The sequence below is a fragment of the Mustelus asterias genome, chromosome 2 (genome assembly GCF_964213995.1).
Source record: "Mustelus asterias chromosome 2, sMusAst1.hap1.1, whole genome shotgun sequence".
NCBI classification, from domain to species: Eukaryota; Metazoa; Chordata; class Chondrichthyes; order Carcharhiniformes; family Triakidae; genus Mustelus; species Mustelus asterias.
The window spans coordinates 95525713-95540951 of NC_135802.1; the positions used below are offsets into that span (position 1 = coordinate 95525713).

The following is a 15239-nucleotide window of genomic DNA, read 5'->3' on the forward strand; positions in this document are numbered from 1 at the left end:
TCCCTGACAGTTTCTGTTCCCATCTTATGCCCCCTAATTCTTGCCTAATCACATCATAATTACCTCTCCCCAATTATAAACCTTGCCCTGCCGTACGGTCCTATCCCTCTCCATTGCAATAACAAAAGACACTGAATTGTGGTCACTATCTCCAAATCATAGTCATGCATCATACATCAATGCAGTATGGAAAGATCGTTGCTTTGTTAAATGTTATCCTTTGGATAAAACTATGCACCCATCCACATTGGTGGCACAATGGTTAGCACTGCTGCCTCAGTGCCAGGGACTACATGAAGCAATTGCAATCGAATTTGAATTCTTCAAACTACACAAGCAAAAAAAATAATTGTTTTGTTCCTGGGTTCTTGTGCTCAAAATTAGAATGATGGAATTGTACAACTCAGGAGGGGGCCCATATGGCCTATGTGATTGGCGCTGGGTCTTTGAAAGAGTTGTCCAATTTGGTGCCATACTTGTGCTTTTCCTCTAATCATGGAATATTAGTCCCCTGTAGGTACGAGTCCAATTGCTTTTTGAAAGCAAATAATTAGCAAAAGGAGTTGTTGTATCATTGATTTATTGGGAATCAAAGTATAGTTATGAAGAAAAAAAGACAAAATATGACCGAAGTGGAGAAAACCAAAAGGACCTAATGCCTGGTTTTGACACTGAGAAAGACCACTATGCTTTCAAGCGAAAAGTTTCATACAAATCAGGGCTACATGAAGCAATTGTAATCAAATTGGTTTGCCAGAACACTACCACCACAAGTAGACATGCAACTGAATATTAACTCTGGTCAGGTAGGTCTTACCCTAGTTTATACAAATTATAATTCAATTGGCCAAATTACATGTTTAAATCTCAAGACAAAGATCCAGCAATGACACTTGTTGCTCAATTCTTCATATTCAGGAAAAAAGGGAAAAGAAAATGTCTGAGGTAGTGAAATTAAATGACTACTACAGAATGAGTAAGGGATAACCTAGCACAACTGAGGTTAATAGGGTTCAAGGGGAAAACCTTAAGTGGCTGAAGTCATGCCCAAACAAAATGTTAGTTCTGGCCACTGGAGTTCAAATCAATCCATTAATCAGCAGTTGCAACATGCAACATCTTTAACTACTTCAATGACTTCCCTCCTCTCTCTTATTCACACTGATAATTCCAGTGTTTAGTTTTACTTATTCAATAATAAATGTTGAAAGTTGCCCAGGTCCTGCTGTAGGCTGACAGTGATGGCTTTATGCTACAGAGGTACTAAACATTAATGACCTTACAAAAGACTTAAAGATGGGGAAGGGCTTTTATCAAATTTCAGGATGGAATCATGACTAGCTAAGAGCTCTCTGCATCAGCGCTGTGAAAGGCAGAGTAACTACAGTGTCAGCTAGTCATATCAAGGAAGGAAAGCTGAGAATTTTCTAGCACTTTTCACAACTTGTACTTAAATAGAACCTTTTAAGATAATAAAACTTCAAGGCACTTGAACTACAGGATGTTTCAAATTAATTTACAGCCAATGAAGTATCAGTACTGGGATCAAAGGTTCATCAGCTGTGTCATGGAACACTCACCACTTGCATGGATCATTTAGCCACAACGGGATTTGGAAGCTTGACACTATCCAGTGGGCACAGCATTCATCCCTCCTGCAGGGGTACACTGCAGCTGCATCATGCAATATTTATAGGGTGCACTACAGCATTTTACCAAGCTTACTTCAACACCTCCAAGCTTCCAACCTCAATCAGTGAACAACAAATGTCAAAATGCCATTTCAGACACCATTTTCATTTCACATGCGTGCTCACTGTCCTTTCATTATAACTTCTGGAATCCACCACCCAACAAGAAGCACTATAATTCGAAGAGACAGGCTGCCACCATCTTCGCTCTACAACCAGAGATGGATACTAAATGTTACCGTTCCAACATACTTTGAACATATGTAAAAAGGATAATGTTGTAGATTTAAAAAGAGAATAACCGTGGGAATAATGTTGTATCAAGACAACGCTTTATAGTCTTCAAAATTTTTATGTCCATGAATTATGTAGAAGATATACACAGAATACGGTGGAGTTAGCGAAAAAGAAACTTCCACTCAAGTGCATAAAGGGGGCAGAGCCACCAGTGAGTGACAGGCAGATGCATACAAACACACAAAAGGACAAAAAACATGCACACAAAAAAAAACACACCAACTTTATTTTTCTATTTGGGCTCAATAACAAGATAGGGAGTTTCCAACAGGCTGGCTGCGATCTTGTTACCTTACCACCAGGACACTACTGACATCCGTCAGAGCAATCCAAACTTAAGAGGATACCCATTTCTAAACCACGTGACAAGTACTTAGTGTTCGATTTAGTACAAGCCACTGAAACAAATACACTTCCATTGAATTTCATCAATGAAAAGGAAGAAACTTGCATTTATGAGTGCCTCCCTCACGTACATCAGGACATTCTTAAATACTGTAAAGAGAAATTAAGTGTATATAAATGCAACTGCCTTTTATTTCACAAGCCAATCAGAACAACTGTTAAATAGTCAAGATACAAAGGTGCAAAAATATCCCCCTGCAGAATGCACTTCTGCTCACTTCAATAAAAACATTGCGATGTTTTGCAAACCTTCACAATGTAACGCTATATTTTTGAGTGACAGATTACAGACACGGAGAACTCACTCACTTTGAGATTTCAGATCCACCTAGATACGATACAAGAGAGTTAATTTACAGCATGGTGAGCTGTTTTACATGCATGTACATTTTGAATTTCTCCCATCTCTGCCGAATTGTCAAATCATGCTGACAGCTTTCCCATAGATAGGCTGATCAGTTGACATTTGAAATCTGAAAGCTTTTAACTCTAGGTATTTTACGTCACTGTTTTTAAATAGACTATTTTCCTCTTCACAAGACTAAAATGTTACATTCATCATAGAAAGTGTTAGGTTGGGTTGCAACATTTTGATCTTTTAATGAATTTTGTTTGAAATCAAAATCTCTTATACCATAATTACTTTCACACCTTGATGTTCAATGATTAGTACAGAGAATGGCCATAATACTCAATAACACTATTATGCCGAGCACACCAACCTTTTTTCCATTAATAATCCCACTTATCTTATCATATACATGCCCTCTGAACTCAATTAATAAAGTTTATTTATTCGTCACAAGGCAGGCTTACATTAACACTGCAATGAAGTTACTGTGAAATTCCCCTAGTTGCCACAGTATGATGCCTGTTCGGGTCAATGCACCTAACCAGCACATCTGTGGGAGGAAACCTGCGCAGACATGGGGAGAACATGCAAACTCCACATGGACAGTGACCCAAGCCAGGAATTGAATCCAGGTCCCTGGAGGTGGCACTGCTGCCTCACAGCACCAAAGTACCCACTTTGAAAAGAATCTACCAACTTTCCTCGCACGGAATTTCATAATTTCTAACTTGTGTCCTCAGTTATTTCAAAGTTTTTGATTGAGATAAATCTTTTGATGAGTTCAAATATTAACTTTTCTCTCATTGATCATTTAAATTCCTCATTATTCAAATTTGCTTTCTGAAATCCTACTATTGATTGCTCTCTAGAACAATGCAATTTTCCTATGAGTAGGTAACAAAAGCAGCATCCAGTACTCTATACAGAAACCATACATTATATGATTTGTGCTCTGCTTCTAATAATGCAAGCCATTTCACATTTTCTTTTAAAAAGTGTAATTATTAGTTTTGGATGTTGCAGGTTTATCCACAATAGCCCGAAGCACTTCTTTCTGAAATCAAAGGGCAGGCAATGAACTGGTTATGTTGTTATCTAACTAATATAGCCCTGAGGCATGGACTAATAAACCAGAGTTCATTAAACTTTTAAACTCCACCATGATAGTTTGAGAATTTGAATGAGTGAAGAAAAAATCTGAAAATATCTTTTAGTAAAGAAACCATAGGGTGGGATTCTCCAGCCTCGCTCACCCCGAAACCAGGAAATCCTGCCCAAGGTCAACAGCACTTTCCATGGTCCGCCCCGATTCCCGTGGCGGGCAGGACAGTAAAATTTGCCCCATAATCTTTACCTAGTTCAACATATGTGACACGTCTTTCTTTTTAACTGCCTTCAGAAGTAGTCTAGCGAGTCACTCACTCAGTTATATCAACCAAATCAGGATTACTAAGTATAAGCAATAAATACCAAAATTGTCCAAAATTCCAAAGATTCTTTCAATTACACTAAGATGAAAATGTTCCATACTCGTTTTGGTTCCTTGTTCTCAGAATAATTTCACTCTTAAATTGAACAGAATGTGATAACTGTCATTCAATGTGACTCCCATGACCTTAAAGCCTTTGGAATCTGGCTGCATCACATTTCCACCAACTCCTACCTTGGCATCATATACATAGTTGGAAATTTAACTCACTATATTTTTACTCAAGACCTTATTATAAAAGCAAAACCATCCTCGGGGTACATCACTTGGAAAAGATAGGATTTCTCATTTTTAAATCAAATTGCATCCTCTGCCATACTCCACTTCCGATTCATAAGTCTACTGATGACCCAGGTACAGAATCATTGCGCTGACCAACTCACCGGGGAGTATGCCATTCTCACCAACACCCAGTGCAAAATACTAAAGAGGAAGGGGGCTTGCACCTTCCAATATGATCACCTCGCACCAATTTAAGCTGCCCTGAAATCTGGCACGGATAGGCTGACTGCCCCAGAGAACCGTTTCAAATGCTCCTCCTGGCCCCATGAATAAGTGCCTTGGGCCTATTTCAGACTTTCCTTATACCATCCTCAAGCCTGGTTTGGCTCTACATGAGCCATTTCCAAGACAATACAATTACCACCCCTCACCCCACATTGTGACTGTCACCTCACTCTATTTGTAACGTTGAAACCAGTGTTACCACCTCACTTCAGTGCTAAAACATTCTAACGGGTGTAACACAACTTCCTGTTTATATCCACAAGTTTTCATTTTGTTCAAATCTCACATTTACCAAGACTGACAGCATGGAAAGGAATCTAAATACCCATTGTAACTATTTACGAAACATTAAGGGCACACTTACCTCCCACTGCAAGTGAGGGGGTATGTTCCTAATCTGAAGTTTCCGACTCCTGCAGAAAGAAAGAAAGATAATTTGTAAAACAGAACAATGAGGTTTTTTTCCTTTTCTAAGTTAAACATTCAATGTTTAAATCCTTCAAATAGTTTCCCAACCCCCTGCCCTCATGACATTAATGCTGCACATCACTGTTCAAGATGGCACTTTATTCAATGGATAAGCCCAAGGTAACCAACATCACCGGGATTCAAGCCTCTAAACATTTGTCACTGATGTTCCAGTAGCCCAAAACCCATAAAACCCAGTATGTAAACAACCCATCTGTAGTCTTAGCTAGAGTTCCGTACAAGCAAAATAGTCATTAATGAAGATTTTAAAAGTCCGAAAGAAAAAGATGAAGTCATTCAGAATAGAAATCAGAAAATAAAGTATGAGCTCAGATGGCTGTGAAACTCAACTCCAAAACAAAACACAAACTATTATTTGCATCAATCAAGGGTTCTGCACAACTACGGAAATCAATTCACATTATTTATCCTTGGACCAAGAATAGTTTGATTAAAGTAAGTTAAGGGAGGGTGGGGAAGCTCAACCACTGATTGTAAAATTGTTTAAAAAGTCGTTACTCTAGGAGTATGCACATCATTACTTAAATCTCGTATACATTTCTTTGCATTAGATTTACTTTTTTTGGAAAAGTATTTCTGCCCTATCATGCAATTTATTTTTTGAACCAAATTAGTTCCAAACCCCCTCTATACTTCTCCAGAATTGCAAATCCCGCCACAAAAATCTGGGCTACTATCAGTGGCAAATGATATAATCCAATCTGTTGCACACCAATGCACCTTCCATGCTACCTTTGACAACTGAAAGGACATATTATTTTGTATGTAAAAGGGTTACAATACTAATATTGCTATTTTAAAAAAATGATTCTTACCTAATATAATCCTGCAGAAATTTGTTTTATAAACTATCCTCCATTTCATGATTCATCTGCAACTGATCGACTCAATGTGCACACTTTGGTGATACCAGTTGGGGGCAGGATTGGGAACCTCCACAATGACAGCATGTGAATGCATAAAGCAACACAAAATACATTTTTAGCTATCAAGTCATTTAGCAATTTTCCCAACTCTAAATACCATGAAAAGCTTATTGAATTTTTTGCCTTATTCTGCAACAAGCAGGCTCAAAATTTAAAATTTCTAACTGGGATCTGATATGGTGCTTCATTCTAAGAAAGCCTTATTGAAGCCAATTAAACCATTTTCAATACATTTTAAAAACCAGCCTCAGTCTGGGCCAACATTAGTCAATTGAAATTTCTCTTGTGGAAGTCGCAGGGAAGAGAGAGAAAGAAAGGAAAGAGTGTTTCATTGGAAGCAGGAGAGGGGATAAAATGGTTCTAGTGATATGCAATATTATCTCACCTTAAAAACATTTAAAAACCTTCACATGCACTAATAGTAGAACTTGAAACTCAATAATGGATGTTAATATCTTTTAAAATATTTCAATTAACCACCAGTAAATTACAATTTCCTGAAAAATTCTAACTTTCCCCAAATAATTTTGGTTAACAGCAAACCCAAATGAACATTGAGAAATTATGGTTCCAATCTTAAATAAAAGCACTACTGAAAGAATTACAAATGTTTAAATGAACTTATTGCACAAACAAAATGTCTTTCTGAAGAGCAAAAAAATTGAAAATTTCATGGGTTGTGGAAGGATCAATATTAGAAACTCATCATGGTCACGTGTCAAAGCAAGTAATCAAGGTTACAGAGACATTCATTATTTTGAAACAATTAAAGTAAAAGGTGACAACAACTCACCATTTAAACCTTTGGAAACATTGCTGCCTTCAAAATGTTTGATACAATTTAATTTCAAACAATTAAGCATTTTACTGATAGCCATTGTCTAGGTAGGATTTATCATTCAATAGTTCAATGGTATCATAAAATCAAGTGTCATTAATGAAAAGTTGGTCAGCATTTGAAGGAAGACTAACTTTTTTTTTAAAAGGAGACCCTTTCTCAGAACCAGAAAACATTGAAGCACTAGAAATGCCTCTATCCTCAACATTCCAAAGATGCTGCCCAAATATAAATTGGAAAGGGATGGATACATTCTCCACCATGTGCTCTGATGTTTTGCACAATCATGAGCCTGACAACAAAAGAAATTGCGTGGATGGGAAGCTGCTTAGTGAGTTAAGAGTATTGGGAATATAAAAGGCAGCAGAAGACAAAAAAGCAGGAGAAAACAGACCAGTGAATCATGCACCTTCTCAGCCTAGTGTCTTCATCTGCAGCAAACGCAGCAGAGACAATCATGCCGAAGTTGATAGCCCCAAGACATGGAAAGCATTGGAGTTGGTCAGAAGGGCGCAAACCATCATCTCATGAGAAGGCTGCCAAACAGCAAGAAAATGGGGGAAACCCAACTGACAAATGCCCCACATAGTATTTCCATCTTTTATCATCTTTATTATAGATTGCAGCCTTTTCCATTCCTATCATTTCCCCCAATTTGGGAATATAAATTTATCCAAGCAGCTTCTACACTTAAAAGTTGCAGAAAATCAAAACATCCATTTAATTTTGCTGTGCAATTAGTTGAATCTCTCAGATAACAAGATTTGATTTCCTGAATGTCAGCAACACTTCATATCAAAAGTGAGAAAAGCAACTAAATTCTGGTAATATTCAATTATTTTCCAACTTAACATTGGGGTTTACCAAAGCTTCCATCATGTCAATCTAAAGTATTAAAGAGTACATAAACCAAAACATCTATTTCTTACAACCTTTAGAAATTACATTAGTATAGGAGGCTTTCTGAAATTAGCTTTCAATTGGATCACCAGAAAGCTAAAAGCCCACCCATAACATTTTGCCTCTTATAATAGGACAGCTTTGCACCATGCATTTTAAAAACTGCACTAAGTGGATAAAGCAGATTCTTTTGTGCAAAGTAGATGTAAACCAAGTTTTAAAAGGGGTTGACACCTAGTATTACAAATATCAACTTCATTTGCAATAGTCAAAATCAAAAGTGGATCAATTCCTGAACCAGCAAACTGTAGGACAACCTGGTATTGATTGCTTTTCATAGCTGTGAATAAATTGTCAACATGAGATCATGTGTTTTTGAAAAGTTCGTTCTTGGGGTACAGGCATCCAACAGTTATTGATGATCGTCTGTTGCTTTCGGTGAGGTAGTAGTGAGCTTTCTTGGACAACTACAGGCAAGTGCTGAAGATACTCCCCCCACAGTACTTCATGATTTTGGCCCAGGAACAAAGGAGGAATGTTGATAATTGGGTGATGTTGCCCCTGTGCATTGTGCACACTACAGTCACAGCGCAGTGGTGGAGGGATTGAGTATGCAAAGGGATGGTCAAGCTGCCCAATCAAGCAGATTGCACTGCTTCATCATAGATGGTACCAAACTTGAATGTTGTTGAAGCAGCACTCATCCGTGCAAAGTGAAGAATATTCTATTAGACCCTTGCCTTCTGGATGGTGGAAAGTCCTTGGGGAGCCAAGAGGTCAATTTCCCTTCACAGAATACCCAGGCTATGATCTGGTCCTGACTTATGCAGCTGATTCAATCGAGTTTCTGATTCATGGCATTCCCCAAGATGTTGATGGAGAGGTACTAGATGATGGCAATACTACTGCGTCAAAGGGAGGTGGTTAGACTCTGAAAACTGGCACTCAAGCGGCAAGTAACAGCACGTCAGCACAAGTCCAGGTCTTGCGACAAGCAGGCTTTTCTGACAATGTGTGAAAGCTAAACACTGCAAATCATTAGCAAACACCCTCATTTATTTTCAACCATACAGGGTAGATTGTTTTAGTGTCATTCAGTTATGACTTTTGTAAAACAATCTGTACAAATGCCCACATTGATACAAAATTTCTTTAAAAATTTGATATTAGCATTAGAAGACGACCATTCAATGCCAAAATCTTCTTCCACAAGTACAACTTGGGCTACCTCCAGAAAACAGATTAAAAAACCAGGTACAATCACAAACCACAGCACTTGCGTGTGGTATCATATGTATTGTCTCAGAATACACAACAATACATACACTCAACTTGAAAATACGTTAGCAGATTCCGTCAAGGGTTGACTTGTTCCCAAAAAGTGCTGTCAGTCAAGCACCTGATATCTGCCATGGGAAAATACAGCACTATGGAACTATCCATCAAGACACTCAGGAAGCTTCCAATTTCCCATATGGCCAGTCCATCCCTAGATCAACATGTGCTATTATAAAAAATTGTTTAGAAACTTATTAAAGCCATTAAACCCAAAATGATCTGTTATTTCTTATCAGGAGTGTTCAGAGAATTTATTTTGTTAGGAATACATATCTCCAAGAACTATGTTTTTTTTTAAAGTTGGAAGGACATGGAATTAACCTGGATTTTTTTTTAAAAGGTTACAAGTTCACCTTGGACTGTGAGCAAGCTGCTTCTTGGAAGAAATCACATGACTTCAACTAAACGACGAGCAATTCCTGACTAATTGTTTACTTGAGTTAATTGCTGGTTAAAAAAAATGCTGTTTGTTTCCAGGCTGTAAGCCCCTGTTGTTTTTCTGGAAAACACCTGACCAGAGTTCTGTTTAAACAGGTTTTTTGTCGTCGTGTTTTGGGAACAAACCAGAAATCTCTCTCCCTCTGTTTTGCACGGAGTTCAGTGATGGTGTCCACCTCCAGAAAACTCTTGCTTCAGTGTGGCTCATCTGTATTCAGAAGCCTGAGAAGTCACAACAAGAGAACATTCCCAAGAACAGGGATACCCTGAAGGTCCCTTGGAAAGAACTTTCAGACAGCACCGTGATCAATGAGCCAGCAGATGCAGGAGCATCAGACTGACCGTATCCAAACCCTTCAAATTTTATCCTTTTTCATCAATTACTCCCACCAGGAAAAGTTGTTCCTCATGCCAACTTCTGCAGAGGCCCTATTTGTTTGTCCTTTGTTCATGTGTGTGCATATGCATCTGTGCGCACGCATGTTGGGATTTAAAGGGAAATATAGTTACATTTCTGGATTACAAATTGCATGTTCAGTTTTTGCAACTTGTTTCAAAAAAAAGTTTCACTACATAGTAAAATCAATGAGTTTGTTGAAAGAAGCATAGTTAACGTCTTTTACTCTGGGTCGCATTGTGACCAAGGTAAACAATTGGCCATTTTGATGAGCGAATTAAACATTTACCCTAATGGTGCGACCTGTGGATTAGTAGAAACTGTGCACTCCTCCCATTCCAGCTTTTACGTATACATTTTCTACCTGGCATATAAACTGCTTCCAACTAAAAGTGATCAAGAACTCTTATTGTACAATCAGCACTGGATTAGCAATTTCAGGCAAATAAAGACAAAGCAAGAAACATGGTGATAGCTTGTACACAAAAATCACACGACAAGAGCAATCTGCAGCTGACATTTTCCATCTCAGAATCAGTTCTTTAACCACATTTACAGAACTAAAAAAAAAGTCTTTAATCCCAACAGTTTAGAACACTTAAGATGAACACAAGTTTGGCTAATTAGAAAATATTGAAGGCAAAAAAACAGGATTCAAGACTTGTAAAATATTCTGTCATGCTGAACAGAAAACCTTCAATATACATTGTAAATAACAAGAAATGTAAATATAGGTCACATTATTTGTAAGGTTCAAGTCTAGGTGGTATAAAGGATGGCAGCATAGACACACAATCATTAAAAAGTTCAATGAAAGTTAGCAGGACCATTAAAAAATACAAACAACGACTATTTCAGTCTGTCGCATGACCCTGAACACCAGGTCGTTTATTTCTCCACCCCACCATCATTTCCTCAGTTTCAGGGTTTTCTTCTACATATACACTATTCCCAGAAAGATCAAAACAAGTTTGGGCAACAGCACTTTCTTTCCAATTGGAAACTTTGCAATCTTCTGGTGATGATACTGATTTTCAGACTATAACAAACTACTACGTTCTATTCAGAAATTTTGACAATGTAAATGGGAAAGGGAAAATGTTTGGTTGGTGCTTCACATTGGGGACTCATCAGAACTCTGTGCTGGTGAGCTGCTCGCCATCCTTGGCATTGATTTATATTCTTCTTCTACCAGATTCCAGGGCCATTGGAGCTTTCTCTGCCAGATATATACCTATATACCGAATGTTCCTTTTAGCCACCAATATGCTGTTCTGCTTCCTACTGTCACATGGTATCACTAAACACGTTACAGCCAAGCACATGTGTGATTTCTCTTCAATGTTGTTCATTTGTAATATTCTCTAGTTCTGATGGAGTTATACCTGAAACATTAACTTGCATGTTCTCTCCAAAGATGCTATCCACTCAGTGCTTCCAGAGTTTCCTACTTCTTTTCATATACTTAGTATGTGAAGTACTTTGCCTTTTCTTCTGCGTATACAAAGGAACCCTGTTCTACAGCTATCCTTGTTTTGATTGCATCAATTTCAAATACAACATTCAAGTAGGCCAAGAATGCTCAGTGATGTAGCAAATCCTTTGCAACAGTTAACTTAGAAAATGCATAATATCTTTAATTTGCAAATTGTTTAAGTTAGAAAAGCTGTAATTGGAAGTTCGGGCCTAACCTATCACCACCAATATGTATTTCCCATTAACTGAATGAGTTTGTTTTTTAAAAAGTCAAACACAAAAATCATAGAAATCTGCTGCACAGGAGGAGATCATTCTGCCCATGGGGCTGTGATGGCTCCCTGAAACAGCAGTCATGTTTAGCCCCACGTCCTGACTTTTGGTCCAACACCCTGCAAGGTCCTCATCTTCAAGCACCTACCAAATTCCCTTTTCAAATTATTTATGGAATCAGCTGCTGCCATCTTTTCAGGTACAGCATTTCATAGCATATGCTATGTCTGTCTTTATAAAGGTGTGGAGATGCCGGCATTGGACTGGGGTGAACACAGTAAGAGTTTTAACAACATCAGGTTAAAGTCCAACAGGTTTATTTGATAGCAAACGCCAGTAGCTTTCGGAGCGCTGCTCCTTCGTCAGATGGAGTGGAAATCTGCTCTCAAACAGGGCACAGAGACACAAAATCAAGTTACAGAATACTGATTAGAATGCGAATCCCTACAGCCAACCAGGTCTTAAAGATACAGACAATGTGGGTGGAGGGAGCATTAAGCACAGGTTAAAGAAATGTGTATTGTCTCCAGACAGGACAGCCAGTGAGAATCTGCAAGTCCAGGAGGCAAGCTGTGGGGGTTACTGATAGTGTGACATAAATCCAACATCCCGGTTTAGGCCGTCCTCATGTTTGCGAAACTTGGCACACCTGTCTGGAGACAATACACATCTCTTTAACCTGTGCTTAATGCTCCCTCCACCCACATTGTCTGTATCTTTAAGACCTGGTTGGCTGTAGGGATTCGCATTCTAATCAGTATTCTGTAACTTGATTTTGTGTCTCTGTATGCCCTGTTTGAGAGCACATTTCCACTCCATCTGACGAAGGAGCAGCGCTCCGAAAGCTAATGGCATTTGCTACCAAATAAACCTGTTGGACTTTAACCTGGTGTTAAAACTTTTACTGTGTCTTTATAAACCCAGGCAACGCACGTTTTATTAATCAGTCAAGGTCTCTCTACTCATCTAAACTTTAGAAAGTTGTGTCAATTATATTGTCTTCCCAGTGTTACAGCTGAACAAGTCAGATCTCAGAACAAAACCTGGCTTGACAGATCCTAATTTCTTTTCTTAGAAACAATGGAGGGCAGTTACTGAACATGTTCACAGGAGTATGCTCGTGCACTTTTAACACACGTTTATTAAAGGAAAACTATATTACACTAGACAAAGGTTGGAAAGACTTAACATGAACACCAGTAGTCCTTCACCAAACTATACTTTTACAGATCCATACGAACAAGCAGCTGGAGGCAGACATTCAGAACTGCCCCCCCACCCCCTGAGGCAATGGCTGCTCTGATAGTAACCTCCTACCCCCAATAACCTATCACCCACTTACTTAACAATATTCAAAGACTCGACTTACACTTCCCCTCCCCCTGAGTTCCAAAGACTCTCAACCCTCAAAAGTTTTCATCTCTGTTGTAAATGGGTGACCCCTCTAATACTAGATTCTCCCACAAGAGGAAACATCCTTTCCACGTCCATGCTGTCACCCTGTCAGGACCTTTCAGGAAAGGTTTTGATTAAGTTGCATCTAACTCTACTAAACTCCAGTGGATACAAGCCTAGCTGGTTCTTGGCTTTCTTCACAAGATAATCCACTCATTCCAGGTATTAATCAGGTAAACCTTCCCTGAACTGCTTCCAATGCATTTACATCCTTCCTTAAAATAAGGTGACCAATACTTTACACAGTACTCCATGTGGTCTTGCTGGTGCTCTGTACAACTGAAACAATCTTCCTACTTTTATAATTAATTCCCCTCACAATGATAACATTCTATTAGCTTTCCTACTTACTTGCTGTACCTGCATACAAGCCTTTTGCAATTCATGCACTAAGACACCCAGATCCAGCTGCATCTTCGAGCTCTGCAATCTCTCACCATTTAGATGACACTTACTCTTTTATTCTTCTTGCCAAAATGAACAATTTCACATTCTCACATATTCCACTCACCTATGTCTTTTTATAGCCCCATGTCCTGTTCACAACATGCCTTCCTACCCATCTTTGTGCCATCAGCAAATTTTGCAACCATCCCACCCATTCTTTCATCCAAGTCAATTATACAAGTTGTAAACAGTTGAGGTCCCTGTGGCACAACAACTGCTATATCTTGCCAACCTGAAAAAGACACATTTATGCCTACTCTGCTTCCTGTTAGCCAGCCAATACTCGTGAGCTTTTACTTTCACAATAGCTACGTAGCTTTTGACGTGGCACTTTATCAAATGCCTTTGGGAAATCTGAGTTAATACATCCATCAGTTCCCCTTCATGTTGTGTTTTCAAAACTTCATTTATTGGTTTTTACAGAAAGGTACATCATAAAATACAGGCAAAGAAAAAGTTCAAACAGGTGAAGATAGAAACAAAATAAACTGAATTATTCAACTCAGGAAATGATTGCCAAAATGACAAATAATAGGTTGCTAGATGGAATTAAATTTTTTTAAACGGATCTGCGCAAGGTGTATTTAATCTTTTCAATTTTAAGAAATGTCATCATCTTCTTGACCCATTACAAGTGGGGAGCCACTGACTTATGTGCAAACAAACAATGAAGCAAAAGGCCAAGACACCTGACTGGTGGTGACTTACAGCTATCTCATCAGGGATTATCCCAAAAGTACCAATAATAGGGTTAATCTCAATAGATGTACCACACGTATGGAAAAGTTGAGATCAAGGTTGGTGTCAAACTTGTCAAAAAATGAAAGAAAGCAAGAATTGTCTGCAGCCTCTGAGGAATACATGGTGGAATAGAATGTTTTAAATTGACCGTTTATACACGTGTGATCTAGTGTAGAAGTACCAGATTCAGTGCAAACCTCCGTGGTTAGATCAAAGGCCAATGACTTGAAGCTGTTGGGAAAGACTTTTGCTGGCTTTTTCCACCATGCTCACAATACTGTTGTCTTGATTTCAGAAAAATTTGCTCAGCTTAGTTTATGGATAAAGGATTACATTCTGTCTGTAAATCGAATCTTTCCTTATAAAGTTCAGAAGTTGGAGCATTAGCATACGCCAAACCGGTCAATTTGGAGTACATGGTCAACAAGTTCAGTTAGGCGATTTGAGTGCTGCTCATTGACTCTTGCAGTGTATGAAATAATCTGACCACTATATAAACCTTAAATGCTCCCCAAATAGTGGATACAGTTACATCAAGGGTCATATTGATGTCCAAGAACAAATCTTTGAGATAAAATTAATAAATTCTTCAGAGGAGTGAAGAACAGACTAAAATACTGAGGGGGGCACATTTTCAGGAAACATTAATCGATAGGAGGCATGGTCAGATATAACAATGCTATAATAGTCACTGGAGTCTAAAAGCAAAGGGTTAACTATCCAAAATAAAAACATCTATTCTCGATTAAGAATGAACTGGAGAGAAAAAAAAAACACCAA

The 15239-nt window shown here is 38.4% G+C and overlaps 1 protein-coding gene across 6 annotated transcripts in view; it reads right to left on the minus strand.

Moving 5' to 3' along the window:
• igf2bp3 (insulin-like growth factor 2 mRNA binding protein 3) overlaps positions 1-15239 on the minus strand; it is a 144926-nt gene that overhangs the window by 93989 nt on the left and 35698 nt on the right. For all 6 annotated transcript variants that reach the window (XM_078238732.1, XM_078238741.1, XM_078238714.1 and 3 more), the window contains one exon: positions 5106-5154. In XM_078238732.1, the coding sequence (XP_078094858.1) occupies positions 5106-5154 (49 nt within the window). The remainder of the gene's footprint in view (positions 1-5105; positions 5155-15239) is intronic.